Source organism: Melanotaenia boesemani, chromosome 14 (genome assembly GCF_017639745.1).
Source record: "Melanotaenia boesemani isolate fMelBoe1 chromosome 14, fMelBoe1.pri, whole genome shotgun sequence".
In the NCBI taxonomy this organism is placed as follows: domain Eukaryota; kingdom Metazoa; phylum Chordata; class Actinopteri; order Atheriniformes; family Melanotaeniidae; genus Melanotaenia; species Melanotaenia boesemani.
Genome location: NC_055695.1, coordinates 15689045 through 15715052, shown reverse-complemented (window position 1 = coordinate 15715052; position 26008 = coordinate 15689045). Strand labels below are relative to the sequence as shown.

Sequence of the window (26008 nt, the reverse complement as noted above, 5' to 3'; positions counted from 1 at the left end):
ACTAACATTATAAACTCTGTAAAGATCCTGACTCCTTCTCACCTCTCCTCTCTCAGAGATCTGATGTCAGACAAGAAAATCACAGGTTGTGAAACTGCACCACACCCACAGACTCAGCTCACTGCCTCACAATTAAAAAATAAACAATACATATCTATTCCAAACTGAGCTGGAGCTGCTATATTTTTACTATTTCCACATGCACATCATAACTCAACTTTTATATTTTATACAAAGTGATGGTAAGTAAAGGATTTTTAAAAAAAAAAAAAAAAAAAAAGAACTGCTGATGGGAAAATTTTGAGTAATTTTTGAGTTTTTTGTGTCAGGCCTGATTCTGTGGTCAGGTACAATCTTTAACCACAAGATGGCAGCAAAATTTTAGAATTCCAGCTTCTCTTTTAGGATGAGCAATGAGAGTACCTAAATTTGTGTCAGAGGTTGAAAATTTTTCGGCTTCTGACACAATGAAATTACTCTGTACCCGAGCAATATAGGGATTTTATTGGACTGCTCTTTCTCAGAGTAAATGATTTTGTAGTAACAGAGTAACTGATTAAGGATGACAAGAATTAATAGCTATGATATTTTCTGATATTCTAAAACTGATTTCTTTTTTAGTTCATTTAGGTCTCCATGTTTCTGTCAGTGGTCCAAGTGAGCTTATTGATCCTCAGCACCTCCTTTTGCTCAACAAAGAGGTCAGTGTGTTGACAGAGAACTCGCAAGCAATATGTAACACTTGTTAGAAATATAAAGCCCCACAATAGGAAACTATCAACCCCTACTTTGTAAAATACACATTATTTGCATGCATTGGACTTTATATTGATACAGTTAAATTGTGTCATAAAGATTATGTAAGAGCCTGAAATGTTTTTGAATAACGACTCAAGCACCGCCCAACTAATCAATGCTCAACCAGTCTAAAGGTCAATGGTTGGAACCTCTCTATTGGACTTGGACAGACTTTACTGTTTATCATTAATTTATTAGTCAACATGACAAAACACACACAAAGAGACTTAGCAGTAGAGATAGTTTAAGCTAGATTTCAGTAAAAGACCTAGGTGACATTTCAGACTCACAACACCTTTTAATTACCGATCTAGCATGAGTGGATTAAAGGATTAAGAGTCTGGAAGAACTCTGCAGACTTTTGAAGTAGGGGGTTTCAGGGTGAAAGTCTTTTGATTGTATAGTGAAGTGAGTTTGCACATGATCACAATGTCTTCCTGTCTTTGTTTCTTCCTTCTGTTTCTTTTTTTCCCCCCGAGAAGTCAGAAATTTACAACACTGGAGAGAAGTCCGGACTATTTTCCATGCGAATAGTGGGAATAAAGAAAGTGACCTGAGATTCCATCATCTACCTGAGAAAATACAATTTTTTTTGTTTTGTTTTGTTTTAATAAGATATTCATGTACACATAACTGTAAATTTTCTTCTTTTAGTCTATATGTTGTTATGTGATATACTTAAAGAATGAATTATGTCACTATATATTTTTTTTTCTTTGTGTTTAGTTATCTATTAAAGATTAACTTCATCAACTAAGAACAACTTGTGTTATAAACCCTTATTGACTATTAGACCCGCCCACTTAATACATCGCCCAATAGAAACACGCGGAAAGCCTCACTCTCACTCTCCCTATTGGTGTTGCTGTTGACCGTGGGGAAGTTTCTCCTCATTCACACAGAACCCCAGGTTGTAATTGAAACGGCCTTAATTGCGCGAGAATGGCGGAGTCGGAGACGCTACCCGTAGAGGAAAGGGAATTTCAAACGGTTGTTGCTCATATCGGGGGTAAAGAGAGGATTTATCTGGTTAGTGATGCCTGCAAAAGTAATGGCGTAGACGCGGGTGACGCTGGGATATTGCAGGAGTTCGTGGGAGACATGTTTCACAACGACAACCCTGCGATCAGTAAAGACCAGCTCCGTTGCTCTCCTCAAAGTGATACAATGTGTGAAAGTCCTTGCAAATCAGACACTGGAAAATGCAATGAAATTCCTTTGACAAAAGCGACCAGTGACTTGAGGTTGGAAGTGGACAGAGGGAAGGAGCAACGGCCAACGAGCAACAATCAGAGAACAGCCACGAGGAGGGTTAATATTTACAGCACGAAGCGAGCGATAGACTCTCCGGTCATTATATTCATCTTCAGACAGACATTTATCAGTAAAGTTCCAAACCAGGTGTGCTTAAAAGAAATCTTAAAGGACGTAAAGGCGCGCACGAAATGTGCGTCTATCACTCTACCAGCTCTGATTGGATTAATACGCACCACGCAGGAGAGCGACGAAACACGTCAGTGTGCGCAAGTCCTGGAAAGTGAGATGCGCGCGGTGTTCCACAAACATTCACCAGAGACGATATGGGTCGGCTGTTTCATCCCGAAGACAGAGGCCTCAGTGCTCAACATCAAGAAAAATGCTTGCAAAGTTGTTTGCGCATCTCAAACAGCAGGTGTTACAATGAATTAGTTTCATTTCCACGAGCAAAACGTATTGCAGTTCATGCAGTTTGGAAGTAAAACATGAAATTAGCTTTTTTTTTGCCCACTCATGCACGTCTATTGAACACGTTTATTAACAGGAAGTTATAGTCCTTGTAGATCAAATCGTAATGGAAATAATGCCTATTGTAGGCGTCTGATTAAAAATTCTTGCTACTATAGAGCATATAGAGTATAAAAGTAACGTGCCTGGTAATGATCTGTTGTGCACTCAAGTTTGTGATATTCACAAGACCACATATTTTCTTTTTTTTTCATCCCCCAGAAATGCCCTGGGAACAAAAGAGTCTTTCATGAGGCGCTTCACGAGTTTCATCAAGGGCTTAGAAAAGCTGCCAAATTGTTAAATGCTTGTTATTGCCTTTCAGATAATACCAGGGATAGAGGGGACCAGTATTTGTGGTCATTTCATATCATTTTGGTCATATCATTTGTGGCCAGACCAACAACAAATCTTCAAACTGCAAACAAAAAGGTAGCAGCAACCCCCTGCAAAGTTCATTCTGACAGGGCTGGACACAAGCATTTCCTTTCCCATAAGAGATTTCCTTTTAACTATTGTCTTTTACTTCCTTCCCTCTTTTCTTTCACTCTTGTTTTATTTTTTATTTAATTTTTTTCGCCCATTTACATCAGCCGATAATATTAAGGATTGTGTTGGGACAAAAGATATATACAAAAGTAAATGGAGTCACTTTTCACGTCTTTTTGGATTACATGTCATAAAGTGATGTAAGATTTATATCAGAGAAGCAAAAGGAAATATAAATTCACTTATACCTGTTGTTAGCCTTGTCAAATGAAAATGTTTTGGAAATCACACAGTGTAAAGAAAGATATAAAACAAATAGGCAATATTAGGCAGATAGGAATACAAAATAACTTCTTAATAGCTTAATCCAAATTACATCAAATTTTTGATTATGTATTAACTTAAACTTAGTCCAAGTTTTAAACTTGTTTTATGTTTTTTAATTATTTCAGGTGATGCTGGAAGTGCCGAGGAAGGGATCCCTCTGAAAACCAGCATCTTGGCCTCTTAGCTTCATGTAAACGAATAACCTGATTGAATAGACTTCCCCTGCTGGGACATGTGGCCAGCTGCAGGTCTATTACTGTAGACATCCATATTATCACTGTGAAATGGCCTCATGGTGTAATAGAGCCTTACTACATATTACATTACTATTTGGTGCTCCAAATCCCTACACTGAGTCAAGATTGTTTCTGTCCTGAATGTTGCTGCTTTACGCATTGTCCTGAACAGTGCTTGTGTCCGTGTAGCGATTAATTTAACACCACAGTTCATGTTTTTTACTTTGGACAGAACCAGTCAATTACACAAGTGGAAAAAAGGGCAACTGAAGATCTCCTAACGCACTGTATACCTGCTGCTTGATGCTAATTTGAGTGTGCATTTAATGTGAGAGTATATCAATGAAAGATCATATTAACTGACAGTAAAGGCCTTAACCGAACTAAGATTTATTACTGCAACTGAGTGAAAAGCGTCTACTTAATGTCAAAAGTCTCATTTAAAGACTTACAAAATGTTTGCTTCATATAGTTGAATGGTTTGCAATTGCCACTTTTATTTAGTTGAAATACCTGAAACCAGATGTTCTGCTTTAGAGTAGTCTACCTGTTGTACAGAAAACTGGAACACCAAATCATAAGTGGTGTTTTCCCACATTTTTCAAGAAATGTGACTTTTTATTATATATGTTTTTTCTTTCATTAAATATCAGTCTGTCTTAGATGAGGACTGATGAGATATTTGCCACAGGCATGTAACACACAGTTGTTACTTTTGAAGTATTTATGTAGGTTGTTGTTCTGTCCATTTTTATCAATAAACACATTTGAACTCGAGTCAGTGTGTGTGGCTTCATTAAAAAACGAAATAAAAAAATCGAAAATCTTATTGGTATTTGGTCAGAAAAATAAAACATAAATCTGAAAAAAATCAAATGGCAGTTGGTATGCATTTAACTTCATCCACCGTCACAGGTTGACGGCTGCAAAAATGCCTGCCAATTATTTGTTCGAATAATTTATTTTAAATTAGAATTAAATTTCTTAAAATCATTAATACAGGTAATAATTGTTTAGCTGTTAAGTTTAGAACGAATAAAATATTTATATTAAATATTGTATAAAATTATATCTTTTTGAGCAGGCATAAAACAAGTCAGTCAACTTGAGGGTCCTCGTGAAAGGGGCTTGCGGTGTGAACAAAAAGAAGTTAGCAGCGGCTCCGTCTGGTTCGATTGCTGAAAATTTACTACAAATACCGCAATATTTTAATTAGTATTCCACAGAAACCCTACATAATTTCTCCGTAAAGTCAGGACTGTAGGCTTAGGAGAGATTTGAAAACAAAACATGATAACATCAGCTGGTAAGTCATTCAAAGTGTCTATTTTGGTAGCCGTAACTTTAGCTAGCTGCCATTGATTTAGCTGAGTCACAGAGTGGTGGTTTGTAGAGTTTAGCTGTTGCCAGTCAGCCGTTGACAGGAGACACGATATCTACCGTGTTTACAAATTGAATTTACTTTAATTCAGTTAATGTTATAGTTTAATTATAAACTATAAACGATTAGGATGTTGGAGGCTAAAGTAACCTGAGGTGGTAACGGTCCCACATTAGCTACTAATCAATGCTCTGTAGATGACTTAGCTTGACTTAGCTATGATTGAAATAAAAACACTGAGCTCCCTCCTCGTTTTGGAAGTATTTACCATAAATGTGCGTGTTTGAAATAAGATGACCCATCTGCTGCTGTCAGTTTAAGATGATTAAACTATTGTTTAAACACTGATCTGCGTTTATTACTATGAAATGTAATGTTCTGATTTGTTTTTATTTTGGGGATCGACTGTCATTTGTAAGTGCATTATTATAATCTCAGTGTTCAAATAAAGTAGATAAACTTACAATTGCAAACACCTGACATCAGCATTTAAGTCGGTATGTTTCTTTTACTAAATGACCAGTTAAGAACAAGGGGAAACGGTCGCAGGTTTCAGTAATTAGTTATTTTACTCTTCCTGTTAAGTGTAATTTATGTCTTCTATCTTTGTACATTTCAATGTATTTGATAATGTATTTCAATATATTTGATAAAGTGAAAGTTAAAGTGTCCATCTTATAGTTTGAATGCATCTCCTACTATAAATTTCATTGCTTTAAAACAGTCACCACTAGTGAAAAAAATAAAAACAAATTTGTGCCATATGTTAGGTTTGTGAGATTCCCCAGAAATATAGTTGTTTGTTCCTGTCATAGTTTATATCAGAATTTTGAAAAATCTGATTGTTCTCTCTCTCTCTCTCTCTCTCTCTCTCTCTCTCTCTCTCTCTCTCTCTCTTTAGCTGGTATCATTTCACTCCTTGATGAAGAGGAGCCACAGCTCAAGGTATGAAGTGGTTGCAGAATAGTGGAGCAGATTTAGCTGGAAATGTGTTTTCCCTTAAATGCAAAAATCCGACAACTTTTAGAACAGTGGTTTTTCATATCTTTTATAATGAGCGCCAATGTTAAATACTTGGGAATCCATGAGATACCCAAAGTTAATTCTTTAAACAAAACTTTAACTACTTAAGAGATTGTCCTTGACTTCTCTACAGATTTGCATGGTTTTTCGCTTTGCACAAAAAATGAGTCATATCAGAGGAAGTAAAGTACCCCATAGATTTTTGTGAATGTTTGTGTTGAATAATCTGACCTGCAGTGCATTACAGAACCAAAAAACAAAAGAACAAGATACTGTCATCCCTTCTTTACTTGCATATCAGTGTTCAAATTTTGCTATCGTCTTTAGTCCACTCTTTATAGGACTAAGACCTGAGTAATGGCAATGCCAAAGTTGAATTGTAAAACTGACATCATCTTCAACATTGACCTGAAATAAAGGTGATAAATTAAGTTGTGGCCAATCTAAGTGTGCATTTTTGTCACAGTTACCATTTAATGGTTTAAATGTGTCCAAATAAATGTGTTACCAACATCTCTGCTTCATTTGCAGGAATTTGCTCTGCATAAACTAGACTCCATTGTGAATGACTTCTGGGCTGAAATTTCAGGATCTGTAGATAAAATGTAAGTATTGATGAGCTTGAAAACCACAGTCAAGATAGAAATACAGCATAAGACAGCAATAATAGAAAGCAATATTTCAGTTTTGAATATTTAATTTGATTCTTTTGTACGTGAGGGAAAAAAAATTGGTGATTGGCCTGCTTGCAAACTGGTTATATGATAGAATGTATGATAAAACATTTATTTCGATTCAACTGTTTAAATTCAGCTGTAACTAAAAAAATGCACCAGAGCGTTTATTTTATTCTTTTTACAGTCCTATGTAACCTGGTCTTGTCCTCTCACAGTGAGGTCCTGTATGAGGATGAGACTTTTCGGAGCAGAGAATTTGCTGCCCTGGTTGCCTCAAAGGTGTTTTACCACCTTGGAGCCTTTGAAGAATCTCTAAACTATGCTCTTGGTGCTGGAGATCTCTTTAGTGTTACAGATGACTCAGAATATGTGGAGACCATCATTGGTGAGTAATAACAGGGAATGCCGTTTATTTTTTATGCTGCTGTCTTGTAATCTTTAATAGTGTAAAGAAAGCAACACGATGTCACAATTAAATTACCTTAGGTTTTATTGTCAGAGAAAAACAATTGAATATATATATATATATATATACTAAAGAGGTAGATCAAAGAGTTTCGTTTTCTTTGCCTGTTGCAGCCAAATGCATCGACCACTACACCAAGCTGCGGGTAGAGAATGCTGAGCTGCCAGAGGATGAGGAAAAGAAAAGCATTGACCCTCGTCTCGAGGGCATCGTCAATAAGATGTTCCTGCGTTGCCTAGACGATCACAAGTACAAGCAGGCCATAGGCATCGCCCTGGAGACCAGGCGTCTTGACATCTTTGAAAAAACCATATTAGAATCGGTCAGCATCTTTTGTCTTTCACTAATGTGCCTAGTATTGGATTTGTTTTAAATATTCATTGCAAGTTAAATACCCCATTGAATAGCTCCTAGATCAGGGCTACTCAATTCAGTCTTACGAGTGCCGCAATCTAGCAGGTTTTCTTTCACGTATCCCTGCTTTCAACACTTTAATTTGATCTTACACCTGAATCAAATTATATGGATCCAACATCCTATTAAGTTCTGCACAATGACTTATTAATTTGACTCGGGTGTGTTGAAGCAGGGAAAGATGGAAAACTGCTGGATTGCAGCCCTCGTAGAACTGAATTGAGTAGCGCTGCCCTAGATCTTACAGGGGTTATCGTGATAGTTTGAGTTAATCACTCTGAATGAATAATACTTCAAATTTATTTTGGTGACATTGACTTCATTCAGACTGTATAAGATTAAATAATTTATGGCTGCTTTTGATTGTAGTGTTTTTTTTTTTTTTATTATTATTATTATTATTATTAACAGATTTGTCTCAATCTTGATATGTTTTTCCCCTTTTGTCTTTCCCAAACTTAGAATGATGTAAGTGGCCTCCTTGCTTACAGCCTGAAGGTTTGCATGTCCCTGATGCAGAACAAGAAGTTCCGTAATGAGGTGCTGCGGGTGCTGGTTAAACTGTACATGAACTTGGAGAAACCTGATTTCATCAATGTCTGTCAGGTAATCACTGCAACATGAAAACAATTTTGATGCATCACATTCCTAATAATAGTGGTTTTAATCCCATTCATGTACTCATATTTCTATAAGAGAAAAAAGGACAAAAACACAGATTTTTTTATGCAAGTAAGACAAATGTTGAACTGTCATTTGTTTGGGAAAATGATGCAACTTACCTGGTGCAAAAAATTGTTATGTTGGAGTTTTTAAGGTAAGGTAAAATGTGTCAGGTGTTTGCAGTTAAGTTGCTGCCCACCCGTAGTTTGCTAAGGTTCATGTAAACAAGTCACGAGGCTGTTGGAGGGGACAGACAAAACCAGAATACAACTGTTGGGTTTAAATGAGAAGTAAATGTCATTAAAAGGGAAAACATGAGGTGGTAGTCATGGACCGGTCACTTTCTGTCCTGGGTGACATTAAGCAAATATTTGACATACTAAAGAATGGATTTATAACAAAAAAATGCATAATTTGTATTGGCAAAGTCCTAACCTTATTCCAGGAGTTGTGTGAAGACCTTCAATAAGCTCACCATGTGAGGTGGTAGGATTCTTGAAAGAATCTTAAGAGAGTCAGTCCTTCCAGGCTCCAAACTAACCTTTTTATTTGAAGCACTGTTAAATTTTATATTGATTTCCTCTTGGTTGACTGGTTATTAATCAGTTAACTCAGCTCATCTAGGTTAATTTGAGTCATGCTCTTTGTGTGTTTTATGTTGGAGAACAGTTGCGAGTACTACTCTGTACCAGTCAAGGTTATTGTCTTAATTACACAGGATGTGATTTCATTAAACTGCCAGAGCCTAACACTCTTCCCTGGTTTTCTCTCCTTCCCATTGCAGTGCCTGATTTTTCTGGATGACCCACAGGCTGTGAGTGACATTCTGGAGAAGCTGGTGAAGGAAGATAACCTGTTAATGGCATACCAGATTTGCTTTGACCTGTATGAGAGTGCCAGCCAGCAGTTCCTCTCCTCTGTTATTCAGAACTTGCGCACTGTTGGAACACCTATCCCTGCAGTGCCTGGTTCTACAAATACAGGCACTGTTCCCACCCCAGAGAAAGACAGGTAAGAAGGGATGTAGAAAATAATGACATAACTAATGCCAAGGCTTAAGACCGATTCATGAATTTTTTTTACACTTTTTCAATTCATTTTTTACTGTAATTAGCTCTATTTTAAACTTTAGAAACTTGTGACTTTCTGTGAAGCTACAAATTACCAGTAAAGTAAAATTCCAAATATTTAAAACTTAAAGTAAAAGCCTTTTCTTTAAGTTGTCATTACCGTGTAGAGCTTTGATCTAACTTGAAAAAAGTAAACAATATAATGTGATGTAGTCAGCCTTACACCTTAGGTAAACATCTATTTTAAAAGGTACTGTATCAAAAAAACTTGAAAAGAATGTGAGTGAAATAAATGTATACTCATTACTAAATATTAAATAAATAAATGTCTAGTTTTAGCCCATTTTGGAGAATAATCGGTAGACCTGACGATATTAAGTAACTTCATTTTTACTTCAAATTAAATGATGCAGTTGCATGTGTGTGTATTATAGTGATGCAATGGAGACAGATGAAAAGGCTGGCAGCTCCCCTGCTGGAAAGCCAGCAGAAACGGTACGTCGTTTGAGCTTTTATACTGCAGCATTTTGCATTGCCAGTCAGTTTTTTAGTCTTTTCCAGTCTCTATTTGTTGTAATTGTTGTTTCCTCTCTGACTTCTTGTAGAAAGATGAGCCCAAAGACCAGAACACCAAGATGATCAAGATCCTTAGCGGAGAGATGGCCATTGAACTGCATCTGCAGTTTTTAATCCGAAATAACAACACAGATCTAATGATTCTCAAAAACACAAAGGTAGCAATGACATGAATACCTTAGAGAACAGAAATGAGTAAACAACCATTCATATGGTCAGATGGACAGCAGATTGCTGAATGTCACTCAATTTTTCTTAGATTTCTGAGCTTTCTTTTCTTTCTACTTTCTGTATGCTGCAGGATGCAGTCCGAAATTCAGTGTGCCACACAGCCACGGTCATAGCAAACTCTTTCATGCATACAGGAACCACAAGCGATCAGTTCCTCAGGTAACATTGCTGTCAGGATGGTTTATGATAAATATGCCTAAATAGCACAGGGGAATTGAGAAACGTTCATACTCAAAGTGACTAACCAAAGTTTTTCTTTGTTCTGGTAGAGAAAACTTAGAATGGCTTGCAAGAGCCACCAACTGGGCAAAATTCACAGCTACAGCAAGTCTTGGTGTCATCCATAAGGTAAAGTAATTTTACTCTATAACTAATACAAAACATATTTTTAAAGCTTTTTATTCTAGATGGTTTGAATGTAATATGGTGGTGTTTTTCAGGGGCATGAGAAAGAAGCGCTTCAGTTAATGGCCACTTACCTGCCCAAAGACACCTCCCCTGGCTCTGCCTACCAAGAAGGAGGAGGCCTATATGCTCTGGGACTTATTCATGCCAACCACGGCGGGGACATTATTGACTACCTGCTCAGTCAACTAAAAAATGCCAGCAATGATGTGAGTGGCTATAAACATTTCATGTGAAATACCTAGGCTGAGTTAAACTATTTTTATTATTTTGAATCCAACTGCTAGTTTAAGTTATGAAGCCAGTTTTTCCTTCTTTTTTTCTGATGGTGTGTTTTTTTTTTTTTATTATTGGTTCACAGATTGTGCGTCATGGTGGTGCCCTTGGTCTGGGGTTGGCTGCACTGGGCACAGCAAGACAAGATGTTTATGATCTACTCAAGTCAAACCTTTACCAAGATGATGCTGTCACTGGTAGGCCCCCAACTGATCTAAGAGCTTTTCCTAGTTTTAGCGTGGCTGTCTATTTTGTCATTGCTGTATTGCTTACAGACATTTCTTTTTACCAAAATGACAACTCCATTACATGTACTTCTACAAATGGGGTATGCTGATGATTTCATTTGAATTCCTAGGTGAAGCTGCAGGTTTGGCTCTGGGTCTGGTCATGCTGGGTTCCAAGGCAGCGCAAGCGATCGAGGACATGGTGGGCTATGCTCAGGAGACGCAACATGAGAAGATCTTGCGTGGCCTGGCTGTGGGAATTGCTCTGGTCATGTATGGGCGCATGGAGGAGGCGGATGCCCTCATTGAAAGCCTTTGCAGGGACAAGGTATGACTGAGAAGTCAGAGAGCCAATCACCATAAGGACAAAGTTGCTTTTTTTATGCAGTAAATGTTTATAAAATGAAATAAATAAAGCAAGCTTGATTAATCCCCTGAGAGAATTAAGTGGCAAGAGCATTAAAAGAATCTGTGAATCTTAAAAGACCGTCGTTTTTCATTAAGCTATTAAGCTTCCTGTTGCAGTGCAGATGTTTGATCTATTGGGTCCTCAGTAAACTCTTAGAATAGCTTGTTGTATTTATTTCATGTAACATGAGGCTCTTCCTCTTTAACCCGTGCCAGGATTGCATCTACAAGAGCTAGATTTGGGAAATGACTCAGACTATGTTGATCTTAGCTGTGTATCCAGACTTACAGGCTCAATGCTCTGCTTTCTTTCACTGTCTATGATAGGACCCCATCCTGCGCCGATCTGGTATGTACACTGTAGGAATGGCCTACTGTGGCTCCGGGAACAACAAGGCCATCCGACGCCTGCTACATGTCGCTGTGAGTGTTTCCTTTTGTCCCACTTTCACTAAGAGGAGAGCAGGTTTCTCACACTGATGTTAAAGCAAGTGCCAAGATCCAGGACTTTATGACCATTGGTGACCTTGTAATTAATGATGTTTATTTTAGTAATGTTGGATCTTGATTAAAAAGTGGAAGTAAAAGTAGCCTATGCATTTGCCAGTGGCTATCCCTTTATATTGCAGATGTGATTTGTTTGTTGTCCTGTAGGTGGCGCTGTATGCAAGCTGAATTTTAAAAAAGGGTCACATAGTTATGCTTATTCCTTTCACACAGAGATGAGGGGAACTACATTGTTAAAATTAATTAAAGTCTGTGCGTTAGCTAATTTTATATGACTTCTTTGCTTACCTTGATTAAGGTGAGTGATGTGAATGATGATGTCAGAAGAGCTGCTGTCGAGTCCATTGGCTTCATCTTGTTCAGGTAGGATCCAAACTTAATTCCATAAGCTGTGGACACCCTGTTACCAAGATTCACACAAGGCATTTCTCCTTTTAGTTTTGATGTCTTGGACATTTGTCAGAGATCGTAATAACATGCTGAGACTACTTAAGTACCACTATATTTGTGTCATGTGATCATTATGTCAAATAGACAAAAGCAAAAAAAAAAATTTTGTTTTGTTTGTTCTAACTGTGATGAGATGGTCTTTTAATTATCATCATTGCAAATTAATGTGCCTCCTAATGGCATTAGCTTTCCTGGCTGGCTCAGTTTTATGCAGGGGATAAAACAGGATGTTATATATTATAACTATAAATGTAGTGATAGGTGATGCATAAAGCACACTAAGATTTAATCAAGTTCCATATAAGAAGTAGAAGGCACATCCTTGTGAGACCAATAATGAAATGCTTCTAACTGGATTTACTTTTTATTATTTGATATAAAGTAGGGTTGGGATTCAATTTTAAAAAATCTTATTAATTAGAGGTTTTGTAATTAATCTCAATTAATTGCATAACAATATTTGCCCCAAAATTCACCTTTTTTATCTAAATTAATTGGTTGAGGGGAAAACGCCAGGAAAGAACGTTCTTGTCATTTTCACTCATTTATCCCCCAGCTATTTTGGGGGATTTTTTTATGCTTACATCAACTTGAGTTTATCCACCAGAGACCTAAGCATTCTTTAATGGACCACCTAGCTGGTCCACAAATATCAGAGGGTACATGTTTAAAGCCCAAAAAAGGCTGGGATTGTCTGTGTGATCAATTGGCAGCTAGTTAAACCATATGTTTAGAAAGACTTCTTGAACCAGAGTAATTTATTTCCCCAATGCTTTAATAACCCTATTGTCAAAAGGATAATGCCCTGTGTGCTCCCTTTGCATGCACACACAATCAAAAGTTGAACAAATCCAAGTTTGGATCTTTCTTTTCTGATTTTTGTTACAAGTAAATAGAGCTATTGTTTAAGGAGACAGATTTGGGCTAATCAAAATAAAATAACACACTCCAACTTTGCATGCCAAGTTTATGAAGCTTTATCCAAATCTGATATGTCTTTCTTTATGCAATATATTTGTTAATCTGAATTTGATTTAAATGTTTGTGTTTGCCACATTCTTGCCTAAAAATGACACCAAGATTTCATATCCAATCACAGAAAGCTGCTGAACACACAGCCATTGTCCTTGTCTGTGTAGAACATTTCCATTGGCTTTTGCTTGTGCTGTTTGTTTTGTTTCCTAAAATTAAAAATGCATTAGGGCATAGAAAACAATAATGAATAAAAAGGTATGCTAATAGTAGCAGTCATCTCAGGTCTGCAACACATAAAATATTTTATTAAGTACATTTCAGTTCCATTTAATCTGTACTTGTTTTTTGTATGTACAATCTTTTTTCTTTCTAACATGTCAAAGCAGAATGCGATACACATATGAATGCTTTCCAAAGGTTCAGCAGCTGAAATAAGGATAATTTCAAGAGTGAAATGAATTTCTTTTGTAGAAAAAAGTTTGAAAGATAGAGTAGCATTGTCTTAACAAAATGTAAGCATGTGTTCTGAGATGGTTTACAGCATATTTCAACAGTCCAAGTTAAAAAAGATCAGCGGAGGAATATATTATATACAGCACTCAGAAGTTTTCCAGGTTGTCATGCCCATGGCCTGTATTTTGTGGAATAATAACCTGTCATATAGGATATTCTACTGTCTTCATTTCTAAATAGACCTGGTACAGATTATCTAAAAGTCCCCACCAGACGTCTGAAAACAACTCTTTCTTTTGTGCACGTTGTCATTCTCAAACTAAACATTAATATTTCCTGTTTTAAATGCCCTTAGCCACTATATTTCTGAAACAAATTAACATTTACAGCATAAAACAGTAGGTTTAGTTTTGTATTTGTGCTGACCTTAAATGCAGCAGAAGAAAAGGGAAATCTCCAAGTTCTGCATTTTTAGTATGTTTTTTTTTGTTTTGCGTGTGTGTGTGTGTCAAGCCTTGGTCATAAAATTGAATTTGCACCATTAATCTGATCCACTTTAAGAGCGCCATTCAACTGGGTTATTTTTCTGGTATATCTATACACAGCTTACATGTTCTTCCTGTTTAAAATCTTCATTTTCAGTCAGAGGTATTGTGTTCAACACTACACCACCGGAGGACTGTACAAGTCCTTGACGGCATCTCAGTGGACTTTGGTAGCTCACTGCTCCAATGCCATTCTTCATTCCCTGTTTCATGAACAACTTGGAGTTCTCCGCCATGGAAGATTTAAATGAAATGCTTGTAAGCGTCCAGTCTGTAGTAGTTGCCCCTGGAAGTCGTCCTGGTCCTTGGCTTGTAAAGCTTTTGTAATTGCAGGTGATGTAACGTGTGAACGCTTCCCTGAAAGTTTTGTTAAAAAGGGTGTACACCAGTGGATTAATACCTGATGAAACATAACCTACCCATACAAAGATCTCCATCAGGCGGGAAATTATGTTGATATCACAAGTTTTGCACAATGCTGAAGTGATATTTGTTATGAAAAAAGGGCACCACATGACCACAAAGAGTAGGAAGACTATGCCCAGCACCTTTGAGGCACGCTGCTCGTTGCTCAGAGTCTGCATTGACTTCTTGCCCATCGTTGACATTCTGCGAAAAGAAATCTCATCTTCTGTAGGCAAGTTTACTGGTCCCACATTTGGTTTGTCTTGCTTCCTGGGAAGTCTGATATCCAGCATGTTCAGTTGCTCTACTTGAGGTCCAGTCTGTTCCCTTTGAAACACTGTGGGGATTGTTGGGGAGCTAAAGCGTTGAGTCACCTTTGACCTGAGCAAATAAACCTTTTTGCGCAACACCTGCACAGTAAGTAGATAGATGACCATCATGATGGTCAAAGGGATGAAGAATGCTGTCAAGGAGCCAAATATGATAAACTCCCGGAAGGTGTCTGGTTTTAGCAGGCATGTGTGGTTGTTGTTGAAGGTGATGTTGTTGGGAATATGGTAGTTCTCAAGCCCCATTATTGGAATTGGGATTGCAATACCTGAAAAATGACAGAAGCAAGTTAATATATGCAAACAATGGTAGTTGCATTTATATTTATATATCACTGAACTAGGGCTGAACGATAAATTGCATTTGCGATAATATTGCGATAAGACAAAATGAGATTTTCTAACCGCAAAGGCTGCGATTTGAATGGTCGCGAGATCTGGTCACGTGACTTGCGAGCGGAGAGCAGCATGTACTACACGCCGTGTAGGCAGCGAGAGAAGTCAACACTGCAACCTGTTGCGCAATGGCCTCAGGCTCGACAGAAACTGACACTGCACAAAGTTTTGTACCAAAGAGGAACAGCAAGTCAGTTGTGTGGAATTATTTTGGGTTTAAAAAAGAAGATGCTGCGCAACGTCAGATATTGTGCAGAACCTGCCTTGCTACTGTTGCTACCTCAAGAGGTAACACTACGAACCTTTATCAACATTTGAAAAACCATCACAAAGCCATGTACGATAGTTGCATGACTAAAACGCCATCGACCAGTGCTACTTTAAGTAAGCAAAATACAAGGCGACAGGGATCACTGACCAAATTCTTTGAAAGTGTTACTCCTTACGAACATAATTCAAAGCGGCACGCGGAAATAACTCTGGCAATAACGGAGTTCATAGCTAAAGACATGATGCCCATTGGCACGGTGACCAAGCCTGGGTTTACGGCTTTGGTCAATACAATGGATTGTCTTTCATATTCATTCCTATGTCATGTGTCTTTATCTTAACATCAGCCTAATGTATAAGAAAAAACAATTTATTTACAATAACTCGGTTGTTTATTATAGTACAGATTGATTTATTGTGTTTGTTGAAAAGTACATAAGAGGACGTTGAAAATAATTGCAAAGTAATTGCAATTGCAATATTCAGGGGGAAAATCGCAATTAGATAATTTTTCAAAATCGTTCAGCCCTACACTGAACTAATAAATTCTTGGGTCTTTTTTATAAATAGAAAATTCAAACTCCTGTCTCATGAAATTTGGTTAAATTGTGCTCTTGGTTAGTATGACAGTACCACCCCACCCTTCACCCACCCCATCTCGTTCCCATATGCTGTTTATATAGTTTTTCCTCTTACTACATCTGGCAGATATTTCTGAGTCTATAAATCAGGTCTGCTGTGGATCATCTTTCAAAAAGTTTGACTTTTTCTCAGCAAAGGTTTAATCTTTAAAGAAAAGATTCCTGTTTTGTTTGTTAAATAAACTCGTCACAGATTGAAGAAAGCTGAATTGATATGCTTACAAATGGATATGAGCCACACCAGTGCAATCTTGACCTTTGCTTTGGCTCTGGATTTGTACTGGCTATGCTGGATTGGCTTCTTGATGGCAATGTAGCGATCCAGTGAGATGGCACATAGGTGCATGATGGATGCAGTTGAAAAAAGCACATCCAGGAAGAGCCAAATGGGACAAAGGAACTCCGGAAGAGGCCATCCAGAGTCTAAAAAAAAAAAAAAGATGAGATGGAAATTAAGAGAATCAACTTTTGGCATGCGTCTTTATCTCTGATGGTGTTTCTGTAATTAGTTGTATTTTCATGCCAAGAACTTAGTCCTATTCACCACTAGTTATGGGAGATATAGCACAATGGCAAGTGATTAGAAGTAGCACTCTTGCAAAAGATTGGTGTTTGTTTATCTCTGTGAGGAATGGCATTACTGGAAACAGGAGGCTTCGCTGACTGTTTATGGAGCTCTAAGCTCTTTATGTAGATTGTGGCTAAGACTATGCTCAACAGTAGTGTTTATTTTGAGTTCCAGGCAAAAAACTGGCAAGAAATTGTTCTGGCTTTTCTCTCCTTGTCCATTAACATTCGAAAGACTGTTGCTTTAAACTGTCCATATAATTTTCTTTTAATTTGCTCCCTCCTCTTTTACATGCTCCACTTTGTTGCCTCACTTGGAGGAATTTTTGAGTCACAGATTTGATGAGGTTTCATCTGGAAGGATTATTCATTGATCAATACTTCACTCTCCAAGTAGAACTTTTGTACCTTTTTTTTTGTGAAATGTTTATTCAAATTCAATAAACATTGTAGCTCACAGAGTCTAACTGGCTGCAGATGAGGGCATCTTTTCATTTTGTTTAACTCAAATAAACAGAAAAATTTTGAGCTTCTTTTATCCATTTAGCATGCAAATGTAATAGTTTTTAACGTGTACTGTATAGTTTCAGTTTTATTTTACTTATGCATTTTGTCTGATCCACAGTTCTTTAAAAAGCAGTGGAACTGCTGCGGTTGTTGTTTTTTTTTTTTTTTTATAGCTTGCTCTTGACATTATCCTTGTTTTGCCAAATGCTGCCTCATATAAAATGGTCATGAGTGCAATGCATATCCAGCAGTTGCTGGTTACACAATCTGTGGTGAGGACTTTCCATTGTAATTCATCTGAACAATTTAATATGTTTAGCATATAGACGCAGATGAGAAAACACTGGATAAGAACATTTTTAGTGAAAATGACATTAATTTACATTATACTCACAAATATCAGTCTACAGTATCTGAGTGGAGTTTTGACTTTTTGCAAGCATTGCTTACCATTGTCCAAATAAATTCTGTAACTTTATATTTTAAAATCCCAGCCCATTTAGAGCAGCCTTATCCACTTGGAGCTGACTTAGCTCCAGAGATACTCCTTACTTTGATTTTGTAATGTTATGTTTGGAATTGTTTATGTTCAGAGAGTGAAGATGACCTGCAGTTGTTAATGATGTCAGTGTAACCTTTCCTGTACCATATGACTGCAAGTGTTTAATGTCCTTCAGCTTAGGCACGAGGCACTGATCCTCTTTCTGGCTGTTTGTCTGTCCTCATTGTTGGTAGTCGACTCTGTTATGCTTCACACCAGCCTTACGTAGACACTGAATGTGTATATTTATATCTCCCTGACCACCTCCTTCTCATTACAGTACTCTGATCTCCATCTCTCTTAATTGGTGGATAATGGCAGCTGTCTGGGTCTGACAAAGTAGTAGGGATGGGGAAGTAATCCAATCTTAGATGCATCGAGATGCGAACATGGAAGATTCTGAATCGAATCACACATGTCAAAACTCGATTTTGTAAATGTTGATTGATGAGGTAGCGTTGACTGAACACACAAGGACAAACTTGGGACAAAGCAGCAGTAGATTGACGGGGAACTCTATTGCATGGACATTCTGATATCTGACAAGCACCCTTTGTGTTAAAATTAGTTTATGGAAACACTTTGGCTTCTACAAAATTGGACTAAAATATTTTGGAAATGCAGCAATTATGAGAAACCACATTACACATTTCCAGCCAAAGAAGGATGGAAAAACACGCAGTTGGACCATTGAGCAAGTGGAGCCACACCTTTGTCTAACTTGGAAAAGGCAAATTACAAAGTCAGTTGAAACTTTTATTAACAAAGATTTATGTCAGTATTTAGTCTTAGCACAAAGACGTTTGGACTGTTAGAGCAGAGTTTTAACATCCTATTAGAAGATATTTTATTGAGACAGTGATTCCCTACAACAAGACCACAACATGAAATCACTGAAGAAAGCAGGTAGCATAGCTCAAACATGCCACATTACCATCGGATCCTATGTCACTAACTTCACACTTTTTCTCCGATGCTTGGCAGATAGCTTATTCATGTGCTACAAACAAGATCAGTAAATTTGTCATTACATTACTCATTGCACACGATAAGATGGTATTGGTTAAAATTCTGTTTTTTATTTTATTTAGTGATTCAGAATATGCAGTCGTCTATTAAAATAACTATTAATTAATGCATATTCTTTCAAGGTATTTAGTTAAAGTGGATAGATTGTTATTGGAATTCTGAGATAAAAGTGGATCTATTTCTCTAATGAAGAAATTAACTCTTGTTGCACATCCCCTGTGATGCCCCAGGAAGCAACACACCCATTGAAGGGTTGTGAAGCAAAAAAAACCAAACCAAAAAAAAAGGTAGTTGTGCAAATTATGGAGGAATTTCACAGATTTCTTTTTCTCTAATCTGAATTCCTGAAGTAAAGAAATCTACATACTATACTTAAGGTTTACGTTTCAACTCTTTGATCTTTTTTTTAGCCCATCTGAAACTAGAGCTAAACAAGTTAATTTTAATACCAAAGACTTGCCAACTTAGTAGAAACCCAATCCAGTGTGGGCACTATGTATACAGACATTTATCTTGTCAACATAGGTGCATTTTCAGATTAATTTTATGGCTTTAATACACTAAGGTGGATGACAGATTAAAGCATGACCTATGACCTGTAAGACTTTTGCAAGCCTTTTCAGGGACACCTCCAGTTCTTAGATAAACTGTGATGTTGAGTGGGGCAAGACTACAAACAGTGTGTTACACTGTCCTTTGTTCTTGTGTGTCTGTGTGAGAGACATAATTATGATCTGGCTCGTTATCCTCAAATTGAATTATTGGAGAACAGTGACTTCATCTTCACTCTGAATTTCGTAGCTGTATTAAAACCAGAGGAATTGAAGTGTAAGTCAATTCCCCTGGTTTAGTATTTATTTATTATAAATTACTTGTACTAATGATGAAATTTTGTTGTAATTTTATCAAGAAAACTTATCTGGGCAACAAGCAAAGACATATTTCTCTCCACTGTGTTTAGTATTCATTGTTTTTCCATTCCTCCTTTATTTCAATGCAAGGCCTCTTACTAAACTTACTGTAGAGAACGGTGACAAGCGCAATTGGCATCACCAAGAGTCCCACCAGCAGATCTGCCACAGCAAGTGACATCAGAAAGTAGTTGGTGGCATTTTGCAGTTTTCTTTCAAGCGACACAGCAAGAATAACAAGGATGTTTCCTCCTATAGTGGGGATGATGACCATGACGATGAGCAGGGCAGCCCATCTCAGCTGAATCTCAGGCAGTTCGCCTGTTTGTGAGCTGTTATCATCGAGTTGTGCCACGACTGGCTGAGACATGTTGCTGCTGAAATTACAGCGGGCCTGAGCGTGGGTCGGGGCTCTGATCTTTCTGGTGTTAGACACTCGGTCAGCATTGTCGCTGGGTCCCACAGGCAAAGGTTCAGGTTATAGTGCTCAAGGTTGGTGCATAAAATGCGTCATCCCTTGTGCAGTACACAAATCAAAGTGAAAAGCTCACACTCAGTCAAATATTCACTGGTTTAGAAAGAAAAAAAAAAAAAAAAACATAGGTCCGGTGCAGTAAATTCCAATGCTGAAATAATCCCACCACGAATGGTTTGTCCACAGTAACATGTACACAGGGATCTTCACTTTCCCGCGTAGCTGTCATCCACCTCAAATGAGAATAGTGTCTGTTGAAGGAACAGCGATACCTTGTTAACCTTGCTTTAATTTGTCCTAATGATGACACAATAATGAGACGTTTATAGTAACAAATGAAGAGGCTTTTTCCTGTGTGATTACCCTCCTTCTTCATGGAGAATTTATTTGCCATACTTTTGAAATGATGACTTACAAGCTTTTATAGTTTATTTAATTTAATTTTTATCTGTGAGTGTTGAGAAATTTTATTTTTTATTTTTTCCTTGGGAGATATCTATGTACGTGTGTTAAGTTGATGTTTTACATGAAAATAACCAGATAAAGATGTAACATTATGGAGGGATATATTTGAAATTACAGCTAAATTCTAGATACAGAACATAAGTATTAACATGCTGTAGTAACTTACCTTAAATTTTAGAATGAAATGTAATGTAAATCTGTAAAAATGTGTGTTATGGTCTTTGAAAAGTCTCTTACCTTTTTTCCAAAGTAATATCTGCTGAGCTTCTTTTGCAGGTCAGGTCTTAAGTGTCTTTTGACGCTGTTTGTCGTAACTCTCAGATCTTGTTTGGGAAAACGGTGCAACTTAACGCCCAATACATTTCAGTGTTTGTGCTCCAAGTGGATGGTATCTTCTTCCACGTCTTCAATCTCGTTTTTATACTCTGACGCTTCCTGTGTAAGAATTTAACAGAATGGCCTCGCATAGCAACTAAATGTAAATTTCTCTTAGACTGAAGCAATCCATGATGTGGACTCTGATTTGCTTCTACATGCTGGAAAAAAACCCTACTCTTGCTTTGCATCACCTACCGCAATCGCAGTCAAAACTTTCATATGTTGTGGCCCCTCTGCCTCTATCCCATTCCTGCTCGCTGCCTCTTGTTCACAGCCTGGGATCAGTTCGCACTCTCTCCTGTCTCATTCGCTCTCTCATTTTTACCCCCTCCCTCCCCTCCAGCTTGCAAGTGAGTCAGATTCTATACAAAACAGATGAATGTCTTCTTACTGGCCTCATGCCAGTGGTGCAGGGAGGTAATTTCCTTCAACACAGCCGTCCCACTGTTTATATTTGTCACTCTGTTCTCTCCCCCCTTTGAAATTACGAAGAGCAGGGGGAGGTGTTTGGGGATAACCCTTTCGTGTGGTGGTTGTAATGGATAACGTTTCTCTTTTGTACCCAGCAAGCTCACATATTTAGGCTGAGTGTGTCAGACCTAATCCTGTTGTAATATGGATCCTATATGATACCTCCCAGTATTTCTACATTAATCTAGATATTTGTGTCCCCCTCCTTTGATCTTCCTGCCTGAACACGTCAAACTCGCTGTGCACACTCATTCTTTGCTTTGAAAAGCAGATGCAAGGTATTAAAAGACATTGAAATCCTGAAGTTTTTCAAACTTTACCCCCTACATGGATGTACAATATGTCACATGCTTTTTTTTTTTGTTTTTTTTGTTTACTCTTTGTTGAAAGCTGGTTAAACATAAATTAAATTAGACAAAAAAAGTCTCATCAGCTTTCTAACATGAACATTGTTCAGGTGCTTTAATGATGTATCTGGTAAAATGTTTGTCAGACAGGAAGTGATCAAATGAGAGTTGACCTCTTGTAGTTGGAAGGTGTCCTTGATCTACCACTGTCATATTGCATGGGGTGAAATTCCTCCATAATTTACATAACTACCTTTTCTTTTTTTTTTCTTGCTTCATTTACCTTTCAATGGGTGTGTTGCTTCCCGAGGCATCACAGGGGACGTTAAACAAGAGGGAGTCATTAATCTCTATATGAAAGGTCCCTGTACACGGGGCAACATGAGACGCTTACTGTATAAAAGACCTTTGCATACCGTAGGAAGCACTAATCCTAACATGCAGCATATCAGATTGATAGGGAAAAATCAAGCTATCTCTCATCTATCAAGCACTGGCATCCACACAAAACACAATTCAAACCCTAAACGATTATATGAGAATGGAACAAAAAATAGAACAGCACTGTCCACTTTAGCTTCTGCTAATTTCTCCACTTCAAGAAAACCACACAAACAAGGTGTCATATGAAAGCAGACTCTACTGATTACAAAGATGTCCATCTTATCACTGTGTATTTAAAAAAGTAAAAATAAATAAAACTGGAAGCTAGCAGCCAGAGAGTAAAAAACTGAACCAGAAAGCATGTCTTACTGTTTTGTGGTTAATTGTTTTATTCCACCTCAGAAAATACTGCTGATGTGTTCTGCTATGACTTCTTTATGTTTGAAATGATTCATGAATGTCCTGGTTGGTTTAATGATGATGAAGAGGTTTTAAAATGACATATTCAGCTGTACAGGTTCACTTTAACTTGGATTTTTGCACAGCTACTCATCAGCCATTACTAATTCCCTAGATGACGTGGGCTGCTATCAAGTTTTCACTGAAATAATGTGGTTCTCTTTTAAAAGGACATAACCATTTACATTTTCTACTGTTTCAGTAACACATCTCAATTCTGACACTTCTGTAGTAAGCTTTCGTTTCAGCTTTCTTTTAAGACCAATCAATCAACCAAATTTTATTTGAATAGCTCTTCACAATAACCAAAAGGTCCTCAAAGTGCTTTACAACATAACGTTATAAAAAGTACATAAAAATAATTAAAACAACACATAGAAACACAATTGTAAAGTGCTGCAATGCTGCAGGGTATTAAGATCCTTCCAGAAGTGCATAAAATAAAACGGACGAAATGCACCTAAAAACAAGACTGCCCTAGTTGGAAGTAAAAGCCGATCTAAAAAAGTCTCTTGAGCTTCGATTAAAAGAAAAAAACATTTGTAATTTATTTTAGGCAAGTCTTTTTGGACAGGAAGCAGAAAAAAATGGCCTAGTGAAGAAGAGGTTAAATAGCAGCTGTGTCAGCCTTGCATCCCTCACCCTGTGTAATATAAGGAATGAATATGCAGTCATTCATGAGATAATTTCTGCTTTTCCTCTTTTCTTACTATTTCATTCTGAGGTTAAGTTACTCATTTATCAACAGAATACTAAGTTAAACTGAAAAAAAACATCTTTGCTTCACTTCCTTTCATATTTAACAAATTCTGGATATCAGTTTCTTCTTCTACATCTGCCTTCTTTTATTTTGATGGTGTTTGAAAGTAATTGTTCAGTCTTCTGAAAAGGTTGAAAAGGTTTCAACCTATTTTGAAAACTCATAGCAATGCTTTTTTTTTTTTTTTTTTTTTTTGCTTCAGACTGAAGGTTATAAGTAGCTTTTGGAGTCTGACACGTATAAAATCTCTCATACTTGTACCATGTTTGGCATTTCTTCTTGTAATGTATAGACATCACCTTGTGTTTCAGTGGAATAGGCAAAAACCCTAGATCACAACTAAAGCTAATCTCATCAGTTTTACTGATGGAGGCCAAAATTTGCAAAACTATGAGTAAGGACTATGGAATCTGATCTTTATCCAAGTGTAGATTGAAGGATACCATCAGTCTACCAAAATAGACCAAACTTTATTCCTTAGGTGAAAATAAAAGGCCATCTAGATCTCCTAGTGATTGCTATTACAATCTTGTTAGTCCCCATGTTGTGGTTGAGCTGAGCTTTTAATGCCTGACAGGCCAGTGGGGATTATCCATTGAGAACATGCCAATATATTTATGCACAGCTTTAAAGGAAAAGAAAAAAAACAACTTGTATTTATACATTTATTTGTTTAACTTTGTTAACCATGAGGTAACACTTGTAACAGGTGCCTTTTAAAATAAATTTATGAAACATTTTTACACATACTCAGCATTAATTTATTGTGCAAAATCAGTAAATGGAACCAATTTATTAAAATAACCGAAAAGAGTTTTCGTTTCTTCTCAGCCAAAGGTTTAGTTGCAGTCGTGTGCTGCTGGAACATTGGCTTCATTGTGATATAAAAGTGAGAAGAGATGCAACAAACAGAAATCCATGCCCAGTATTATGAAGTTGGTCTGGACTTTGAGCATTTAAAGCTCTGAGATGTCATGGATAGATTTTATTTTTGGTAATTTGAGTGATCCCCCTGATTAAACCCTTCTATTGAATTCACAGGTATGGTGTTATCTCAGCAATCATCTCATCTGTCAGGTCCAAGCAGCGCTGCTGTTATCAACACCCTCTTTCACAAACCAGTTATCAGATAGCACGTTTGTTATATAAGGAATTACTCCAAGGTTTTTTTTGTTTTTTTTTTTTTTTTTTACTCCTCCGCTTTTTAGAAAAAGTTCATTGCACAAATTCCTGCCCTTTTTCAAAAAGCTGTCAACATTTGGCTTTTTACCGGATGATACAAATAGTCAAAAGTCAAAAATTTCAAAATTTTGGTTTAAGACGTTGCTATTGTGCTCATAGCTTTCATTTACGCACACAAAGTTTTTAGTCTCTCACTTCAGACTACTACTTTTTTTTTTTTTTTTAGCTCCAAGTTGACTTGTTAAAACTTGTGCTGTTTTTTTCTTTTAATGCAGGTACACCCACTGAAACAGGTAAACAAATTAAGCCCAGGCTCTAGAGAGATCAATCTCTGAATCTAAACTTGTTTTATGGTCCATAAATAGTTTCTGTCCAGCCTTCGTGTGAAATCTTACGGGCCAGTAAACATGTTTCTGTAGAGAAAAATTAAGCAGCATTATTTTTTTTTCAGCGTCTTAAGTGAAACTTAGTTTGTACATTCATTTTTATTTTAATTGAAGTTAAGCTGGAACAGATTAAAACCCACAGAATAATTGGGTATGGGACTCAAGCTCAATTAAAAACTTTTCCAAATCATTATTATTGAGTGTGAACTGTTTGTTTTTGTTTTTTGTTTTGTTTTTTTATTTTTTTACTAGTGTATTAAAAGTAAAAAAAAAAAAAAAAAGATCGAAGAAATAATAATAAAAATAAAAAAAAACACTAAAATTAAATCAGGTTATTATGAAAAAATATTTTAAAAAGTAAATGTTTCCCTTTTATAGCTTGTGTCCATTAATTTCCTCTTTGTTTAGTGAAGAAATAATTCCTGAAAGCGGTATAAAGACAACATTTGACACATCTTCAGCAAATGACTTACCTTGAATTGCTTGGTTTGGTGATTTCTATTCCATAGTATCTCCATTGTGAGAAAATGTACTTGCAGAGTTTTGGGACATAAATCAATGTATTTAATATCAACTTGTTTTCCTTTTTCTTTCTATTCCCATTTTGTCAAATTCTGTCACAGAAACATAATTCACCATTACAAATGGTTCCCTTTTGACATGAATATTAGAGCACTGGTACTACTGGAAAAATAGCAGTGGGGAGGGAATAGGATCAGGGTTGAGTGCATATGTGGTATTAAA

The 26008-nt window shown here is 36.9% G+C and overlaps 3 protein-coding genes across 4 annotated transcripts in view; 2 read left to right on the top strand and 1 right to left on the bottom strand.

Moving 5' to 3' along the window:
* Positions 1-1650: 1650 nt before the first annotated feature.
* On the top strand, positions 1651-4391 carry LOC121653502. The gene is made up of 4 exons (XM_042007035.1): positions 1651-2470; positions 2888-2994; positions 3504-3593; positions 3627-4391. Exons 1-3 carry the CDS (start codon positions 1741-1743, stop codon positions 3537-3539), a joined length of 873 nt encoding a protein of 290 aa, XP_041862969.1. The 5' UTR covers positions 1651-1740; the 3' UTR covers positions 3540-3593; positions 3627-4391.
* Positions 4392-4732: 341 nt separating this feature from the next.
* psmd1 (proteasome 26S subunit, non-ATPase 1) overlaps positions 4733-26008 on the top strand; it is a 34747-nt gene continuing 13471 nt past the window's right edge. Inside the window, exons 1-16 of the mRNA XM_042005903.1 lie at positions 4733-4920; positions 5897-5940; positions 6550-6623; positions 6911-7080; positions 7275-7483; positions 8038-8181; positions 9023-9249; positions 9743-9803; positions 9914-10042; positions 10186-10274; positions 10385-10463; positions 10556-10729; positions 10882-10993; positions 11155-11351; positions 11759-11854; positions 12237-12301. Coding sequence (XP_041861837.1) covers positions 4905-4920; positions 5897-5940; positions 6550-6623; positions 6911-7080; positions 7275-7483; positions 8038-8181; positions 9023-9249; positions 9743-9803; positions 9914-10042; positions 10186-10274; positions 10385-10463; positions 10556-10729; positions 10882-10993; positions 11155-11351; positions 11759-11854; positions 12237-12301 — 1886 coding nt within the window. The 5' untranslated portion in view covers positions 4733-4904. The remainder of the gene's footprint in view (positions 4921-5896; positions 5941-6549; positions 6624-6910; positions 7081-7274; positions 7484-8037; positions 8182-9022; positions 9250-9742; positions 9804-9913; positions 10043-10185; positions 10275-10384; positions 10464-10555; positions 10730-10881; positions 10994-11154; positions 11352-11758; positions 11855-12236; positions 12302-26008) is intronic.
* Positions 13625-25915, bottom strand: htr2b (5-hydroxytryptamine (serotonin) receptor 2B, G protein-coupled). Of its 2 annotated transcripts, none has more exons than XM_042005905.1 (4): positions 25738-25915; positions 20066-20683; positions 16625-16825; positions 13625-15364 (listed from the first exon to the last, which is right to left on the bottom strand). In XM_042005905.1, exons 2-4 carry the CDS (start codon positions 20325-20327, stop codon positions 14412-14414), a joined length of 1416 nt encoding a protein of 471 aa, XP_041861839.1. In that variant the 5' UTR covers positions 20328-20683; positions 25738-25915; the 3' UTR covers positions 13625-14411. The 2 variants fall into 2 exon arrangements, with proteins under 2 accessions (XP_041861839.1, XP_041861838.1); XM_042005904.1 differs by lacking the exon at positions 25738-25915 and adding an exon at positions 21135-21580.